General features: G+C 40.7%; 1 protein-coding gene across 1 annotated transcript in view; it reads left to right on the top strand.

The window, feature by feature from the left end:
- Positions 1-17,697, top strand: part of LOC141297496 (IgGFc-binding protein) — a 30,776-nt gene extending 13,079 nt beyond the window's left edge. The window contains exons 29-71 of the mRNA XM_073827922.1: positions 217-772; positions 872-1,068; positions 1,197-1,332; positions 1,554-1,601; positions 1,960-2,004; positions 2,096-2,217; positions 2,466-2,744; positions 2,921-3,013; positions 3,101-3,254; positions 3,344-3,597; positions 3,764-3,910; positions 3,991-4,570; positions 4,689-5,272; positions 5,391-5,955; positions 6,059-6,663; positions 6,889-7,444; positions 7,544-7,740; positions 7,871-8,006; positions 8,226-8,273; positions 8,624-8,668; positions 8,754-8,875; positions 9,117-9,395; positions 9,573-9,665; positions 9,753-9,906; positions 9,997-10,250; positions 10,417-10,563; positions 10,644-11,223; positions 11,342-11,925; positions 12,044-12,608; positions 12,709-13,313; positions 13,539-14,094; positions 14,198-14,394; positions 14,685-14,820; positions 15,014-15,061; positions 15,230-15,277; positions 15,374-15,421; positions 15,716-15,835; positions 15,925-16,109; positions 16,208-16,362; positions 16,456-16,701; positions 16,877-17,039; positions 17,166-17,268; positions 17,435-17,697. Of these exons, the coding sequence (XP_073684023.1) occupies positions 217-772; positions 872-1,068; positions 1,197-1,332; positions 1,554-1,601; positions 1,960-2,004; positions 2,096-2,217; positions 2,466-2,744; positions 2,921-3,013; positions 3,101-3,254; positions 3,344-3,597; positions 3,764-3,910; positions 3,991-4,570; positions 4,689-5,272; positions 5,391-5,955; positions 6,059-6,663; positions 6,889-7,444; positions 7,544-7,740; positions 7,871-8,006; positions 8,226-8,273; positions 8,624-8,668; positions 8,754-8,875; positions 9,117-9,395; positions 9,573-9,665; positions 9,753-9,906; positions 9,997-10,250; positions 10,417-10,563; positions 10,644-11,223; positions 11,342-11,925; positions 12,044-12,608; positions 12,709-13,313; positions 13,539-14,094; positions 14,198-14,394; positions 14,685-14,820; positions 15,014-15,061; positions 15,230-15,277; positions 15,374-15,421; positions 15,716-15,835; positions 15,925-16,109; positions 16,208-16,362; positions 16,456-16,701; positions 16,877-17,039; positions 17,166-17,268; positions 17,435-17,538 (10,839 nt within the window). The 3' untranslated portion in view covers positions 17,539-17,697. The remainder of the gene's footprint in view (positions 1-216; positions 773-871; positions 1,069-1,196; positions 1,333-1,553; positions 1,602-1,959; positions 2,005-2,095; positions 2,218-2,465; positions 2,745-2,920; positions 3,014-3,100; positions 3,255-3,343; positions 3,598-3,763; positions 3,911-3,990; positions 4,571-4,688; positions 5,273-5,390; positions 5,956-6,058; positions 6,664-6,888; positions 7,445-7,543; positions 7,741-7,870; positions 8,007-8,225; positions 8,274-8,623; positions 8,669-8,753; positions 8,876-9,116; positions 9,396-9,572; positions 9,666-9,752; positions 9,907-9,996; positions 10,251-10,416; positions 10,564-10,643; positions 11,224-11,341; positions 11,926-12,043; positions 12,609-12,708; positions 13,314-13,538; positions 14,095-14,197; positions 14,395-14,684; positions 14,821-15,013; positions 15,062-15,229; positions 15,278-15,373; positions 15,422-15,715; positions 15,836-15,924; positions 16,110-16,207; positions 16,363-16,455; positions 16,702-16,876; positions 17,040-17,165; positions 17,269-17,434) is intronic.
- Positions 17,698-18,647: the final 950 nt, after the last annotated feature.

Below are 18,647 nucleotides of genomic sequence, written 5' to 3'. Positions count from 1 at the left end.
AAGCACCGTAGCTTATAGATTAATGATAGTTTGTGTGATTGATTTGATGCCATTGTCTACAACAAATGACTTAGAACAATTTCAATCTGGTTTTTCTCTCTTGAACACACCCAGAGGTCACTTGTTTTCAAGCCTTATTGTATTTAGTCATGTATTAGCAATATTTGCCTGATTGGCTTTAAAACAAGCTATTCATTTTATTCTCTTTTCAATCAGGTTGATGGAGAGACCAGAAACCTCCCCATCCTGCTTGACTCTGGTCGGGTGTCTGTCTACTCCAGCGCACAGTACACATTTGTATCAACCGACTTTGGTTTGAGCGTTGGCTATAGTGGCTCCTGGGCGGTGAACGTCATCGTACCAGCAGAATACAGTGGGGTTACGTGTGGCATCTGTGGCAACTTTAACGGCCAGAGTAATGACGACTTCATGACTTCTTCAGGTGCTCTGGTGCGCTCAGCAGACCAATTTGGGGCTAGTTGGAAGGTTGAGGATGAGCTGCCATGCAATGATGGGTGTGGAAATAATTGCCCTTTGTGCCAGGATCAGACAACCTCCCGTTCCCTGTGTGAAATCATCAGGTCCAGTGAGGGGCCCTTTAGTTTCTGCCATGTTTATGTTGATCCTCAAGCCTACTTTGATGACTGTGTATTCGATGTGTGCCTTTCTGGAAACCTTAATGATGTCCTGTGTCACTCGATCCAAACATATGCGAGTGCCTGTCAATCTAATAATGCCGTTATCTACCCCTGGAGAGAAAGCACGTCCTGTGGTGAGTGTAATCATTTTTTTTTTGTTATTTACGTTTGTAATTAACTAGCACATGGAATACATTTTTAACACTTGCATGACATATATACAATTGTTACAGTCATAACCTGCCCAGAGAACAGCCACTATGAGTTGTGTGGCACAGACTGTCTTCATACTTGTGCCAGCAACATTGATGCTAGTTGTGAACACACATGCTCAGAGGGATGTTTCTGTAATGATGATTTGGTGATGAGTGGAGGACTCTGTGTACCGGTGGAGCAATGTGGCTGCTTGTATGACGGGTTCTACTTCAATGTAAGAATTGAAATTTTCTTTTGATGAAACTTTATTATATATCACATGATATTGAAAAACAGAGCCTTGTATGTAGTATTTCACTACAAAAGCAACTAAAGTTCTTTTTTGTGTGGTATGATTCATAGGTTGGTGAGCATTTCTGGAATCTAGAATGTTCTCAACACTGTGAGTGTTTTGCTCCAAATGATCTTCGCTGCTCTGCTTCCTCCTGCCAACCTAATATGGTGTGCATGGTCAGAAATGGACGTCGTGACTGCTACGGTCAGTACATGCCTATGATGTTTTCTTTTATTATGACTTTTCTGAATTATGTCAGCTAAATGTTTGTCATTATATACAAAATAAATATTGTTATACATTTTCTTTCTGTCACTATCCAGTCCCATAAATCATGATTTGATTTGATCCCTGTTGTACTCTATGGCTTTTAGGTTTAACATGTAATTAATAAAAAATATTTTAATGTAATTTTCTTTTTATAGAAGAGAGTACCACATATACAACCACCACCAGATCAAGCCGTCCCTCAGGTATTTCTTAAAAAAATCCAGAGAAAAAAAAAAACCTTAAAAAAATAAAAGAAGTCATGTGATATGAGTGATTTGTTTACAAATAAAGTCTTACAGGTGTTTTATTATTATTATTTTTTTTACAGCAATTAAACTGATTTATTCCTTTTTATGTCTGTATTGTTCACTCAAAGGTAGCTTAGTTCAGATTTTTTTGCTATTGAAGAACACTTTCAAATCTTTCTGAAGAAATTGAATAGGAAAAATACTTCTAAGCAGCGTTTGTAAAAAAGCAGACAATCATTGTTGCCACTATATCAGGGATGTCAGAGTTGGCATGTAAAGTGAAAAAGATATGTATTTTTTTTCTCTCTTGTAGAGCGGAGTACCATTAACATGACCACCACCAGACCAATCCCCCCAGGTATTGTTTGAAACAATTTGGAAAAATGGATACAAAAAATTAAAATAATTAATAAAACAACAATAAATGCCAAATTTATAAATTCCCACAGCTGTGTTTTATCCATTTGGAGCTGGAGACACAGAGAATTATCGTTCTGATGATGGAAGTTCATCTGTGATCTACCTTCTGCAACAGTTCATATTTTTTGGACAAACATATAGTCAAATACATGTAAGTCAGTGAATGAGATGAATGAGGAAATACCTATTACTTGCATTTTTTATTTATGTTATGTAAATTCTCAATTCTCAAATTTTTTTTGTTTAAATAGTTATTTTGTTTACGTCTAAATACAAATCAAAATATTACAGTTGTATTAATAGTATTGTAGCCTATTTGATAATAAATTATGGCACTTTTCTCACATGACTGCATTTTGCATATTTTAAAAGAAAGTTTGTGTGATTTATCTGTTTCAGGTCAACAACAATGGACACTTGACATTTGATGAATCATTTTACAGCTCGTCTCCACACCAGTTCCCAGGTTATGGTCAAAAAGACATCATCGCACCATTCTGGACAGATATTGATGACCGTGGCAATGGTGTTATTTCATATCGTCAGTACACATCTGGCAGTGTCCTTACACAAGCCACACAAGACATTAACCAATACTTCCCTGACCTGAGCTTCTCTGCCACATGGGTCTTTGTAGCAACATGGGACAGAGTTGCATATTTTCCATATTCAGGAACAGTAAGAATCCCAACTTGATTTTGTCCAATCTTTCAGTCCTTGATCAATAACAAATCTGAGAAATCAAAATAAATGAACCACGTAAAGAAGCCTTGATGCACATTATATGATTATTTTTGATTTGTGTCATCTAGAAAACTTGTATTGACTAGCACTTTTATAATTGTCTTTTTCAGGAAACATCTTTTCAAGTGGTTTTGATTTCAGATGGACATTACACATTTATTTTGATGAATTATGGACCAATTGCTCCAAGACATTATGTACAGGTGTGCACAATATATTAAATAAAACACAGGCATTTAGAAGACTGTTTAAATAAGATGCTGACAGTGTTTTATCATAATTTATCACAGGCTGGTTATGACACCGTCAACTCTAGATACCATTTCTCAATTCCTGGATCATTCTCGGGTGACATCACAAACTTGACATACAGCAGCAATGTTGATGTGCCAGGCAGATGGGCCTTCAGAACTGATCATGGATCACGGGGTTGTCAGTTTAATGGTAATGTTTTTATTCTCTATATGCACTCTTTATTCCCTAAACATCCAGTAATTTTGAGTTGAAAGCCATGTGAAACTGCTGTTTTGTAGGTAGTCCAGTGCAGCTCGGAGACTCTTTCTGGAGCGATGCCACCTGCCAGCAGAGATGCACCTGCACCAGCAGTGGCCTCCAGTATAGCCATGAACCCTGCAGTTACTCCCAAGCCTGCCGTCCAGCTGCCTTCCAGTACTCTTGCCAGAACATTCAGCGGCAAACCTGTACCATCTCTGGTGATCCCCACTACTACACCTTTGACTATCAGGTTTTTCACTTTCAAGGGACCTGCACTTATGTTCTGTCTGAGGTTAGTCTTTCTCCAATGCAGGGTAGCCAACTGTGAGAGCTGGAGAGCTAACTCTTCAAGAAAGCTCTCCAACAGCATGGTTGGCTACGCCTACTCTATAATTTCTATGGATTTCTATTAATACTATAATAAGAATGAATCAATTGGTAATCCTTGACACTTTTAGGCTTGTGGAAACGGTTTGCCATACTATCGCATTGAAGGCAAAAATGAGCATCGGGGCAGCACGCATGTGTCATGGACACGGATGGTCAGAGTCTTTGTCTATGATGAAGTAATTGAACTGGTCAGGGATCACTCTTATGAAGCGAGGGTTAGTATTTCTACACTGCTTTAATTCTCTCTTAATTGCTGTTCATTTTCCTAATTTCGTCTTTTTCCAACATTGTCCAGGTTAATGGAAGCTTTGCAACAACGCCATTCACCCTTCGCAATGGCTCCATCCAGGTCTATCAGTCAGGTTTTTATGTGGCCATCAGCACAGACTTTGGTCTGGTTGTTACATATGATGCATACAGCTACGTCAGCATCTCTGTGCCATATGACTATTTAAACAGCACCTGTGGTCTGTGTGGAAACTTTAACCTGCATCCCGAAGATGACTTCCGTTCACCGAGTGGGGAGATCCTTAGCTCAGATGTGGACTTTGCCAATAGTTGGAAAGTAGACAGTGACACAGATCCTGAGTGCCATAATGTCAGGTGCACAGGTCTGGCTTGTGCTGTTTGTACCACAGATGAAATGACTTTGTACGGTGACAACAACCACTGTGGAATCCTAGAAGATGTTTTCAGCCCTTTTGGTGCTTGCCACTCTGTGCATGCGCCACAGACCTATAAAGAGAACTGTGTGTATGACCTTTGCTTGGGAGGAGGGTACCAGCCCATTTTGTGCCAGGCTCTCAATGTGTATGCTACTCAGTGCCAGCAGCAGGGTGTACAGCTTGGTCAGTGGAGACAGCAAGGCTTCTGTGGTACGAAGCTTTTTTTTCAGATTAATGATTTGAATAGAGTTAAAAAGATCACAGTCCAAATTGAAGGATTACAGTAATTTATGCATATTCTTTATTTATTTTCTTCCTCTATTTCCAGAAATTCAATGCCCCGAACACAGTCATTTTGAGGCTCAAGGAACAGGTTGTCCTGCGACGTGCAGTAATCCATCTGCCCCAATGAACTGTCCCTTGCCTAGTCAGGAAAGCTGTATCTGTGATACTGGGTACATCCTCAGTGCTGGAGAGTGCGTGCCAGAAGCAAACTGTGGCTGCATCTTCGAGGGTTTCTATTATGCAGAAGGACAGTCAGTGGTGTTGGATGGTGACTGTGGGAGACGGTGTGTCTGCAGCAGCATGTCGATGACCTGCTATCAACACCAGTGTGGTCCAGCAGAGGTGTGTGGAGTCCATGATGGTGTGAGAGGCTGCAGACCCACTGGCTACGCTACTTGCTCAGTTGAAGACATCGGGTCATATCACACCTTCGACGGACTAAGTTTCAGATACCCCGGAGCATGTGGACTGACCCTTGCTAGGGTAATGGGGCCATCCCCACTAACACACTTTGTGTTGACAGTGGAGAAAGTACCCAGAGGCCTTCAGGACTTTTCCAGGTTCCTGAAGTTTGAGGCTGAAGGAATTCAGGTCTCCATTGAAATGGGAGAGGGCAGCAATGTAAAGGTTAGACAAAATATGAAATCGTTGAGATTTTACAGAGTACAAAAGCATAATTGCATTATTTTTCAATTTTATATGCTGGATGGAAAAGTCTCCTAACACTGTTTATCATTCTTTTCAGGTGGATGGACAGGTGGTTGGTCTGCCTGTCAGTGTTGGTTCTGGTCAAATCCGCATTTATCACAGCAGTGTGAGGGGATTTGTTTTAGAAACAAACTTTGGGGTCACTGTGAGAGCTGATTGGCCACATATTGTCAGAATCATGGTGCCGAGCACATACAGCGGTACACTTGGAGGACTGTGTGGGAACTTCAATGGAGACATTGCTGATGAGTTTTACACTCCAGATGCTGTCCTGTTGAATGACGCTCAGCTGTTTGCGGACAGCTGGCGTGATGGTTCCCTATCAGCCAACTGTGTGGAACCAAATGATAGCTGGGAAACAGGACATTATCAGAACAGCAGCCAGTTCTTTGCACATTGTAGCATCATGGCCAAGCATGATGGGCCATTTGCTGAGTGCAGCAGAGCAATAGATTCTCAGCAGCGAATCGTAGATTGCGTTCAGCTGCTGGAACAGACACAAGGTGCCAGAGAGGCTCTATGTGAGGCTCTGCGAGGTTACACACTACTTTGCCAACAGAATGGCATTGCAGTAGAAGAGTGGAGGAGTGCCACCCACTGTGGTAAGCATCAAGTGTTGGATCTGCTGACCTTTTAACTTGATTTCATGAGGCTGAAATGTGCTTATAATTTTCTGCCATTGTCATTATGTTTTTGTAATTCTAGATCCCAGCTGTCCAGAAGATACCCATTATGAAGTATGTGGCACGTCCTGTCCTTCATCCTGCCCCAGCCTCTCATTTCCATTTCAGTGCACATTGCAGTGCCAGGAGGGATGCCAGTGTAATGATGGAAATGTGTTAAATAAAGATCGTTGTGTGCCTCCTGTGGGTTGTGGTTGTTACCACTCTGGGCGTTATCGGCAAGCTGGAGAGACGTTCCGGCACGGTGAAGAGTGCCAGTTCATGTGTGTTTGTGATGGAATTACTGGAAATGTTCATTGCACACCATCTTCTTGCAGCGAGGTGGAGGTCTGCCATGTGTTGGACGGCGAGTACGGCTGCCACCCTCGGCCACATGCTACTTGCTATGCTTCAGGAGACCCCCACTACAAGTCTTTTGATGGAACCTACTTTGACTTCCAGGGCACATGTCGCTATGTGCTAGCTACAGTATGTAATGACACTATTGGGCTTCCACACTTCCAGGTGGATGCAAGGAACGAGGCATGGCATGGACTCTCAGTGTCACTGACAGTTGAAATTTTTGTCAATGTCTCTGGGCATCTTGTGCACATGTCACGGGATATGAACCGCCGTTTTACTGTTGAGGTAATCAAGCACCGTAGGTTATAAATTAATGATAGTTTTGTGTGATTGATTTGATGCCATTGTCTACAACAAATTACTTTTGAGAACAATTTCAATCTGGTTTTATTCTCTTGAACACGCCCAGAGGTCACTTGTTTTCAAGCCTTATTGTATTTAATTATGTATTAGCAATGTTGTCTGATTGGCTTTAAAACAAACTATTCATTTTATTCTCTTTTCAATCAGGTTGATGGAGAGACCAGAAACCTCCCCATCCTGCTTGACTCTGGTCGGGTGTCTGTCTACTCCAGTGCACAGTACACATATGTATCAACTGACTTTGGTCTGAGTGTTGTCTATAGTGGCTCCTGGGCGGTAAACGTCATCGTACCAGCAGAATACAGTGGGGTTACGTGTGGCATCTGTGGCAACTTCAACGGCCAGAGTAATGACGACTTCATGACTTCTTCAGGTGCTCTGGTGCGCTCAGCAGACCAATTTGGGGCTAGTTGGAAGGTTGAGGATGAGCTGCCATGCAATGATGGGTGTGGAAACAATTGCCCTTTGTGCCAGGATCAGACAACCTCCCGTTCCCTGTGTGAAATCATCAGGTCCAGTGAGGGGCCCTTTAGTTTCTGCCATGTTTATGTTGATCCTCAAGCCTACTTTGATGACTGTGTTTTCGATGAGTGCCTTTCTGGAAACCTTAATGATGTTCTGTGTCACTCGATCCAAACATATGCGAGTGCCTGTCAATCTAATAATGCCGTTATCTACCCCTGGAGAGAAAGCGCGTCCTGTGGTGAGTGAGATCATTTTTTGTTATTTACGTTGGTTTGTAATTAACTAGCACATGGAATATATTTCTAACACTTGCTTAACATAAATACAATTGTTACAGTCATAACCTGCCCAGAGAACAGCCACTATGAGTTGTGTGGCACAGACTGTCTTCATACTTGTGCCAGCAACATTGATGCTAGTTGTGAACACACATGCTCAGAGGGATGTTTCTGTAATGATGATTTGGTGATGAGTGGAGGACTCTGTGTACCGGTGGAGCAATGTGGCTGCTTGTATGACGGATTTTACTTTAATGTAAGAATTGAAATTTTGTTTTGATGAAACTTTATTAGATATCACATGATATTGAAAAACAGAGCCTTGTATGTAGTATTTCACTACTAAAGCAACTAAAGTTATTTTTTTTGTGTGGTATGATTCATAGGTTAGTGAGCATTTCTGGAATCTAGAATGTTCTCAACACTGTGAGTGTTTTGCTCCAAATGATCTTCGCTGCTCTGCTTCCTCCTGCCAACCTAATATGGTGTGCATGGTCAGAAATGGACGTCGTGACTGCTACGGTCAGTACATGCCTATGATGTTTTTTTATATTGACTTACCTGAATTATGTCAGCTAAGTGTTTGTCCTTATATACAAAATAAATATTGTTATACATTATCTTTCTGTCACTATTCAGTCACATAAATCATGATTTGATGATCTCTGTTGTATTCTCTATGGCTTTTATTTTTAACATGTAATTAATAAAAAATATTTTCATGTAATTTTCTTTTTATAGAAGAGAGTACCACATATACAACCACCACCGGATCAAGCCGTCCCTCAGGTATTTCTTAAAAAATGCAGAGAAAAAAAAAACTTCATAAAATAAAAGAAGTCATGTGATATGAGTGATTTGTTTACAAATAAAGTCTCACAGGTGTTTTATTTTATTTTATTTTTTTACAGCAATTTAACTGATTCATTCCCTTTTATGTCTGTAATGTTGTCTCAGAGGTAGCTTAGTTCAGAATTTTTTGTTATTGAAGAACTCTTTCATATCTTTCTGGAGAAATTAAATAGGAAAAACACTTCTAAGCAGCATTGGTGAAAAAGCAGACAATCATTGTTGCACACTACAGGGATATCAGAGTTGGCATGTAATGTGAAAAAGATATATTTTTTTCTCTCTTGTAGAGCGGAGTACCATTAACATGACCACCACCAGACCAATCCCCCCAGGTATTTTTTGAAACAATTTGGAAAAATGGATACAAAAAATAAAATAATAAAACAACAATAAATGTCAATTTATAAATTCCCACAGCTGTATTTTATCCATTTGGAGCTGGAGACACAGAGAATTATCGTTCTGATGATGGAAGTTCATCTGTAATCTACCTTCTGCAACAGTTCATATTTTTTGGACAAACATATAGTCAAATACATGTAAGTCAGTGAATGAGATGAATGAGGAAATACCTATTACTTGCATTTTTCATTTATGTTATGTAAATTCTCTGAATGTTATTGTTTAAGTAGTTGTTTTGTTTATGTCTAAAAACAAATCAAAATGTTACCATTTTACTAATAGTCTTGGAGCCTATTTGATAATAAATTATGGCACTTTTCTCACATGACTGAATTTTGCATATTTTAAAAGAAAGTGTGTGTGATTTATCTGTTTCAGGTCAACAACAATGGACACTTGACTTTTGATCAACCATTTGACAGCTACTCTCCAAACCAGTTCCCAGGATATGGTGGAATAGACCTCATCGCTCCATTCTGGACAGATATTGATAACCGTGGCAATGGTGTTATTTCATATCGTCAGTACATATCTGGCAGTGTCCTTACACAAGCCACACAAGACATTAACCAATACTTCCCTGACCTGAGCTTCTCTGCCACATGGGTCTTTGTAGCAACATGGGACAGAGTTGCATATTTTCCATATTCAGGAACAGTAAGAATCCCAACTTGATTTTGTCCAATCTTTCAGTCCTTCATCAATAACAAATCTGAGAAATCAAAATAAATGAACCACGTAAAGAAGCCTTGATGCACATTATATGATTATTTTTTGATTTGTGTCATCTAGAAAACTTGTATTGACTAGCACTTTTATAATTGTCTTTTTCAGGAAACATCTTTTCAAGTGGTTTTGATTTCAGATGGACATTACACATTTATTTTGATGAATTATGGACCAATTGCGCCAATACATCATGTACAGGTGTGCACAACATATTAAATAAAACACAGGAATTTAGAAGACTGTTTAAATAAGATGCTGACAGTGTTTTATCATAATTTATCACAGGCTGGTTATGACACCGTCAACTCTAGATACCATTTCTCAATTCCTGGATCATTCTTGGATGACATCACAAACTTGACATACAGCAGCAATGTTGATGTGCCAGGCAGATGGGCCTTCAGAACTGATCATGGATCACGGGGTTGTCAGTTTAAAGGTAATGTTTTTTATTCTCCATATGCACTCTTTATTCCCTAAACATCCAGTAATTTTGAGTTGAAAGCCATGTGAAACTGCTGTTTTGTAGGTCTTCCAGTGCAGCTCGGAGACTCTTTCTGGAGCGATGCCAGCTGCCAGCAGAGATGCACCTGCACCAGCAGTGGCCTCCAGTGTAGCCATGAACCCTGCAGTTACTCCCAAGCCTGCCGTCCAGCTGCCTTCCAATACTCTTGCCAGAACATTCAGCGGCAAACCTGTACCATCTCTGGTGATCCCCACTACTACACCTTTGACTATCAGGTTTTTCACTTTCAAGGGACCTGCACTTATGTTCTGTCTGAGGTTAGTCTTTCTCCAATGCAGGGTAGCCAACTGTGAGAGCTGGAAAACTAACTCTTCAAGAAAGCTCTTCAAGAGCATGGTTGGCTACCCATACTCTATAATTTCTATGGCTTTCTATTAATACTATAAGAAGTATTAATTAATTGGTAATCCTTCACACTTTTAGGCTTGTGGAAATGGTTTGCCATACTATCGCATTGAAGGCAAAAATGAGCATCGGGGCAGCACGCATGTGTCATGGACACGGATGGTCAGAGTCTTTGTCTATGATGAAGTAATTGAACTGGTCAGGGATCACTCCTATGAAGCGAGGGTTAGTATTTCTACACTGCTTTAATTCTCTCTTAATCGCTGTTCATTTTCCTAATTTCGTCTTTTTCCAACATTGTCCAGGTTAATGGAAGCTTTGCAACAACGCCATTCACCCTTCGCAATGGCTCCATCCAGGTTTATCAGTCAGGTTTTTATGTGGCCATCAGCACAGACTTTGGTCTGGTTGTTACATATGATGCATACAGCTACGTCAGCATCTCTGTACCATATGACTATTTAAACAGCACCTGTGGTCTGTGTGGAAACTTTAACCTGCATCCCGAAGATGACTTCCGTTCACCGAGTGGGGAGATCCTTAGCTCAGATGTGGACTTTGCCAATAGTTGGAAAGTAGACAGTGACACAGATCCTGAGTGCCATAATGTCAGGTGCACAGGTCTGGCTTGTGCTGTTTGTACCACAGATGAAATGACTTTGTACGGTGACAACAACCACTGCGGAATCCTAGAAGATGTTTTCAGCCCTTTTGGTGCTTGCCACTCTGTGCATGCGCCACAGACCTATAAAGAGAACTGTGTGTATGACCTTTGCTTGGGAGGAGGGTACCAGCCCATTTTGTGCCAGGCTCTCAATGTGTATGCTACTCAGTGCCAGCAGCAGGGTGTACAGCTTGGTCAGTGGAGACAGCAAGGCTTCTGTGGTACGAAGCTATTTTTTCAGATTAATTATTTGAATAGAGCTAAATAGATCTCAGTCCAAATTGAAGGATTACAGTAATTTATGCATGTTCTTTATTTATTTTCTTCCTCTATTTCCAGAAATTCAATGCCCTGAACACAGTCATTTTGAGGCTCAAGGAACAGGTTGTCCTGCGACGTGCAGTAATCCATCTGCCCCAATGAACTGTCCCTTGCCTAGTCAGGAAAGCTGTATCTGTGATACTGGGTACATCCTCAGTGCTGGAGAGTGTGTGCCAGAAGCAAACTGTGGCTGCATCTTCGAGGGTTTCTATTATGCAGAAGGACAGTCAGTGGTGTTGGATGGTGACTGTGGGAGACGGTGTGTCTGCAGCAGCATGTCGATGAACTGCTATCAACACCAGTGTGGTCCAGCAGAGGTGTGTGGAGTCCATGATGGTGTGAGAGGCTGCAGACCCACTGGCTATGCTACTTGCTCAGTTGAAGACCTCGGGTCATATCACACCTTCGACGGACTAAGTTTCAGATACCCCGGAGCATGTGGACTGACCCTTGCTAGGGTGATGGGGCCATCCCCACTAACACACTTTGTGTTGACAGTGGAGAAAGTACCCAGAGGCCTTCAGGACTTTTCCAGGTTCCTGAAGTTTGAGGCTGAAGGAATTCAGGTCTCCATTGAAATGGGAGAGGGCAGCAATGTAAAGGTTAGGCAAAATATGAAATCGCTGAGATTGTCCATAGTACAAAAGCGTAATTGCATTATTTTTCAATTTTATATGCTGGATGGAAAAGTCTCCTGACACTGTTTATCATTCTTTTCAGGTGGATGGACAGGTGGTTGGTCTGCCTGTCAGTGTTGGTTCTGGTCAAATCCACATTTATCACAGCAGTGTGAGGGGATTTGTTTTAGAAACAAACTTTGGGGTCACTGTGAGAGCTGATTGGCCACATATTGTCAGAATCACGGTGCCAAGCACATATAGCGGTGCACTTGGAGGACTGTGTGGGAACTTCAATGGAGACATTGCTGATGAGTTTTACACTCCAGATGCTGTCCTGTTGAATGACACTCAACTGTTTGCCGACAGCTGGCGTGATGGTTCCCTATCAGCCAACTGTGTGGAACCAAATGATAGCTGGGAAACGGGACATTATCAGAACAGCAGTCAGTTCTTTGAACATTGTAGCATCATGGCCAAGCATGATGGGCCATTTGCTGAGTGCAGCAGAGCAATAGATCCTCAGCAGCGAATCGTAGATTGCGTTCAGCTGCTGGAACAGACACAAGGTGCCAGAGAGGCTCTATGTGAGGCTCTGCGAGGTTACGTGTTACTTTGCCAACAGAATGGCATTGCAGTAGAAGAGTGGAGGAGTGCCACCCACTGTGGTATGTATCAATTGGATCTGCTGACCTTTTAACTTGATTTCATGAGGCTGAAATGTGCTTATAATTTTCTGCCATTGTCATTATGTTTTTGTAATTTCAGATCCCACCTGTCCAGAAAATACCCATTATGAAGTATGTGGCACGTCCTGTCCTTCATCCTGCCCCAGCCTCTCATTTCCATTTCAGTGCACATTGCAGTGCCAGGAGGGATGCCAGTGTAATGATGGAAATGTGTTAAATAGAGATCGTTGTGTGCCTCCTGTGGGTTGTGGTTGTTACCACTCTGGGCGTTATCGGCAAGCTGGAGAGACGTTCCGGCACGGTGAAGAATGCCAGTTCATGTGTGTTTGTGATGGAATCACTGGAAATGTTCATTGCACACCATCTTCTTGCAGTGAGGTGGAGGTCTGCCATGTGTTGGACGGCGAGTACGGCTGCCACCCTCGGCCACATGCTACTTGCTATGCTTCGGGAGACCCCCACTACAAGTCTTTTGATGGAACCTACTTTGACTTCCAGGGCACATGTCGCTATGTGCTAGCTACAGTATGTAATGACACTATTGGGCTTCCACACTTCCAGGTGGATGCAAGGAACGAGGCATGGCATGGACTCTCAGTGTCACTTACAGTTGAAATTTTTGTCAATGTCTCTGGGCATCTTGTGCACATGTCACGGGATATGAACCGCCATTTTACTGTTGAGGTAATCAAGCACCGTAGGTTATAAATTAATGATAGTTTTGTGTGATTGATTTTATGCCATTGTCTACAACAAATGACTTTTGAGAACAATTTCAATCTGGTTTTATTCTCTTGAACACGCCCAGAGGTCACTTGTTTTCAAGCCTTATTGTATTTAGTCATGTATTAGCAATGTTGTCAGATTGGCTTTAAAACAAACTATTCATTTTATTCTCTTTTCAATCAGGTTGATGGTGAAACCAGAAACCTCCCCATCCTGCTTGACTCTGGTCGGGTGTCTGTCTACTCCAGTGCACAGTACACATTTGTATCAACCGACTTTGGTTTGAGTGTTGTCTATAGTGGCTCCTGGGCGGTAAACGTCATTGTACCAGCAGAATACAGTGGGGTTACGTGTGGCATCTGTGGCAACTTCAACGGCCAGAGTAATGACGACTTCATGACTTCTTCAGGTGCTCTGGTGCGCTCAGCAGACCAGTTTGGGGCAAGTTGGAAAGTTGAGGATGAGCTGCCATGCAATGATGGGTGTGGAAACAATTGCCCTTTGTGCCAGGATCAGACAACCTCCCGTTCCCTGTGTGAAATCATCAGGTCCAGTGAGGGCCCCTTTAGTTTCTGCCATGTTTATGTTGATCCTCAAGCCTACTTTGATGACTGTGTATTCGATGTGTGCCTTTCTGGAAACCTTAATGATGTCCTGTGTCACTCGATCCAAACATATGCGAGTGCCTGTCAATCTAACAATGCTGTTATCTACCCCTGGAGAGAAAGCGCGTCCTGTGGTGAGTGAGATCATTTTTTATTATTTCAGTTGGAATTTAGCTTGGAAATGGAATACATTTTTTTAAGAAATGCTTGACATAAATACAATTTTTACATTTCCAGTCATAACCTGCCCAGAGAACAGCCACTATGAGTTGTGTGGCACAGACTGTCTTCATACTTGTGCCAGCAACATTGATGCTAGTTGTGAACACACATGCTCAGAGGGATGTTTCTGTAATGATGATTTGGTGATGAGTGGAGGACTCTGTGTACCGGTGGAGCAATGTGGCTGCTTGTATGACGGGTTCTACTTTAATGTAAGAATTGAAATTTTCTTTTGATGAAACTTTTTAGATATCACATGATATTGAAAAACAGAGCCTTGTATGTAGTATTTCACTACTAAAGCAACTAAAGTTATTTTTTTGTGTGGCTGCCTGTATGATGGATTCTACTTTAATGTAAGGATTGAAACTCTTTTAACACACATCTATTAGATTTCACAAGATATCTGAGCTTTGTATGTAGTATGTCAATACTAAAACAACTCTTTCCGAACTTTGTCCTGGAAATGTTAAGTTCATTGTTTTGTTGTATGATCTCATAGGTTGGCGAGCAATTCTTCAATGAAGAATGTTCCCTACTCTGTGAATGTTTTGCTCCAAATGATTTGCGATGCTCTGATTCATCATGCCCATCGACTATGGAATGTACAATCAAAAATGGACTTCGTGGCTGCTATGGTTAGTACACGTTTGATATCTCTCTCATATTAACTTTGCACACCAATAAAATATTGTTGTGAGATCCTGTGGAGAAAATGAATAGGTAAAGCACTACCAGAACCAAGGTGACTGAAGGAGTTGATGATCACTGCTATGCTCTATGTGCATACGGAATAAAGAAAACAATTGTATTGTATTTTTCTGTATACAGAAGAGAGCATCACACACATGACCACCACCAAATCAAGCATTCACTCAGGTATTTTATAATGCTTTTTGTAATCTTGTGATCTGTCTTAGACATAGGCTTATTTAATACTCTGCAGACACATTTTTTTAAAACCTTATCGAGGCAATCAATAGAAAAAGTACTTCCAGAACCAAGGTATATGGTAAAAATAATTGTAATATATTTTTCTCTTTACAGAAGAGAGCACTACACAAATTACCACCACCACATCAAGCCTTCTGCCAGGTATTTTTTATTTCTTATATACAATTTTATGATTTGTCTTTGAGGTGTTTAGTTTGGTTTAGAACTCTCTTGCACTCATTTTCACTGTCTTTACAGAAGATAGCACCACCCACAAGACCACCACCAGAACAACCCTTCCCTCAGGTATTTTTTAAGCAATTCAGAGAGGAAAATAAAACACATTCAATGAAGAGATGAAGTCATTTCAATTGATATCATTAATGGTTGTTTTTGATGTTTTTACTTTCACTCTTAGCTATTTTTAGCTAGTCCAGTAAAAACAAATGTCTTAATGCTGAATCTTTTATAGCAGAGGTTACTTTATCTAATAAAGGTAGCTAAGAGAGTATCTTCACTCCAGATGTTATGTAATATATTATTCCATGTGTTTTATATAGGCCCCAGCTTTTGTCATTAATCCTGTTGTTCTCATCTTAGGTGAAGGAGACCCCTGTTATGAGCTCAGCTGCACTGGGAATGAACGATGTGAACAAAAACATGGTGTTTACGGCTGTTCCTGCATGGAAAACCATCACAGATCTCAGCATGACTCCTTTGGTTGGACTCATTCCACAACTACATTCCAATGTAGTTTCAATGACTGATAACATTTTGTTTTTGACACTCTTAAATATGTTCTCTCTCAGATTTCACTGAAACCTGTGAAGGCAGCTCTGGCTCAATTTCTCTGCCTCGCTGTCAGCTTTTCGAGGCTGGTTTTCCTTCTGACATCTTACACCTCAATGACCCCAACTGCAGGGGAACAGTCCGGAATGGCAGAGTGGAGTTCTACTTTGACAACAATGACCACGTCTGTGGCACAAATCTTATGGTAGGATTCATTATGCACATCCTTGAACGGTCCAGAGAACAATAAATCATTTTTGAATCCCCTTAAAGTACAGATATTCAAATAATATGTCCTTACAGGCCAATGGCACCCACTTCATCTATGAGAACTTTATTGTCGGGGAGCCGAACTTAGTTGGGCATCTCATCAGCAGGAAGAAAATTCTGAAACTTTCTTTTAGTTGTGTTTACCCACAAATCCAAACACTTTCCATGGACATCAACCCTCTGGAAAGGTGAGAGACACTAACTTTAGCAAACTTACAGACTGAAACAATTGATTATACTTATTTATAGTTGACACATATCATGTAAAATTATTTCAACAGCACTGTGCATATGCACCTTCCTGCTGGTCAAGGGACGTATCGGGTCAGGATGATTCCATATCAGGATGCTGAATTCTCCCACCCCTTCGCTGGTAGTGTGAACGCAGAGCTGAACAAGCGAATCTTTGTGGAAGTTAATGTTGATGGAGTTGACAGCCGTCAGTTTGCCTCAGTGATTGACAGATGTTGGGCTACACCTGTGAATGATCCTCATTATCCTCTCCGCTGGGACCTCATCGTTGATGGGCAAGTCCATGCTTTTATTTGATTGCTTGTCTTCACTTAGCACTAAATTGATGATTATTTATTTACTCTCATATCTTTCCAAACCTGCGTATGTTTCAACTGTACAATTCTTGAACATAGTTAACCTACTAGATTGTATAGATATATCTTTATTATACTGTTCCAAAATGCTCAGGTGCCCCAATCCAAATGACGATACAGTGGAGTTGCTGCAAAATGGTGTTTCCACATCCAGTCGTTTCTCCTTCGAGATGTTTATCTTTACTGCAGACTCCACCAAGGTTTACCTGCACTGCGGTATTCACCTTTGCCTTCTGACAGGCAATCACTGCTCAGTGGTGAGTGTACATATTCATTAGTAATAAAATGTTTGAGAGTTTTCTTATGGACATGGCTATGGTTGCTTTTATGAGTAAATGTTATCAAGTTTCTTGACACAGATTGCCTTTTTATCTGTCATTTAGCACTGTGACTCTGAACACCACCACAGAGACAGAAGATCTGTGGACTTCCATGGCAGCACTTCCATATCCCTTGGTCCAATGATGTGGTCAGATAGTAACAAAGGTGACTGCTTATGTATGTTTTAATTCAGCAATATCACATTAACAATAATCTTGTAGTTCCACAACCCTCACAGGTCTGGAACGTAGTGGATGCAGAGAATAGCAGCACTCTTGAAGTGCTGTTTGCACAATCAATCAACTGACTGCTGTGTAATTTCTGTTCACAGATACGCCAGTGCCACGCCAAGTGCTAGCATCCAGGGCTCCATGTCTGTTGGGTTCCCTGACTATATCACTTATTTCTCTAATGAGCATCCTGATATTCTTCTAGAATATTTTGCTGAGAATCACCCTAATGTTTTACACATCTAGTGTAATCTTTCTCATTTCTTTCTCAATTAATGTGCTACTGATGCCAAACTGAAATCAAGCTTTCTATAAATGTGATGTTTGATTATGTAGAAAATCACAACCTTTAAAATGTTTTATAAATCGGTCTACTTTTGTGAGAGTAAAGCATATTAAAATCACAATAAACAGATTTGATCTTTGGTTTTTTGTGATATTTGTGTCATTGTTGTGTGTTTAAGAGATATATATTTTACTATTGCGTTGTTTGTTACACAATAGTTTAGCTATTATTTGGATGAAAGTTTTACATATATAAAGTTTATAAATATAAAAGCATCTGTAAAATCGAGCAGCGATTACCGAGGTTCAATTGCTTTAAGGCATTTATGCACTGAAAAAAGACATTATTTAGCAAGTTATTTTTTGGCAAATTGAGGTAATTTACAAAATAAATATTACGTTTTAAATGTTTATGACTGTTATGGTGCCAGCTGTTGTCCAGTCATAAAACTTGGCATGCTTGTTTAGAATCACATGTCGCATGTACTCACCAGGTTTCGTGAAGTTTTGAGTTTTCCTTTAGGCTTTATAGGATTTTGGATAAATCTGGACAGGCCCCTTATCTAAACGACCAGTTATAGCGTCTCAAAGGGTAAATTTGAGAGAGTTGTACTGCAGTGTTTTTTTTCTAGATTGAGCGAAAAACCTAGGAGTAGTTTGCAAAAGTATCTCAATCATTTACCAAATTATTTGATTGACAGCAGTGGTTCTAGAGGCAAAGTTGTCTGGAATGAGGAGTTCTGCCAATACGAATATGGCATGCATGTGTGAAAATATTAGTTGAATTGTTGAATAGAGGGGTTCACGGTTTGGTCAGTTTTGGATTGCACTGTTAATGTACTACTAAATAAGTTGTTCAGCAAATTTATGCTCTCTAGACCATGGGAAAAAACTTGTGGAAGCTGCTAAATCATATAGAAAAGGACTTTGTACGAAGGAAAGGGCGCAATGTTTTGACAAACTAAAGGTAACGATACATACGAGCAGTATTACTTAAGATATTAGCCTAATATTTCACCTACCTGACCG

This window comes from Garra rufa, chromosome 22, assembly GCF_049309525.1.
Source record: "Garra rufa chromosome 22, GarRuf1.0, whole genome shotgun sequence".
Taxonomy (NCBI): domain Eukaryota; kingdom Metazoa; phylum Chordata; class Actinopteri; order Cypriniformes; family Cyprinidae; genus Garra; species Garra rufa.
This window is presented reverse-complemented; position numbering and strand designations above follow the sequence as displayed.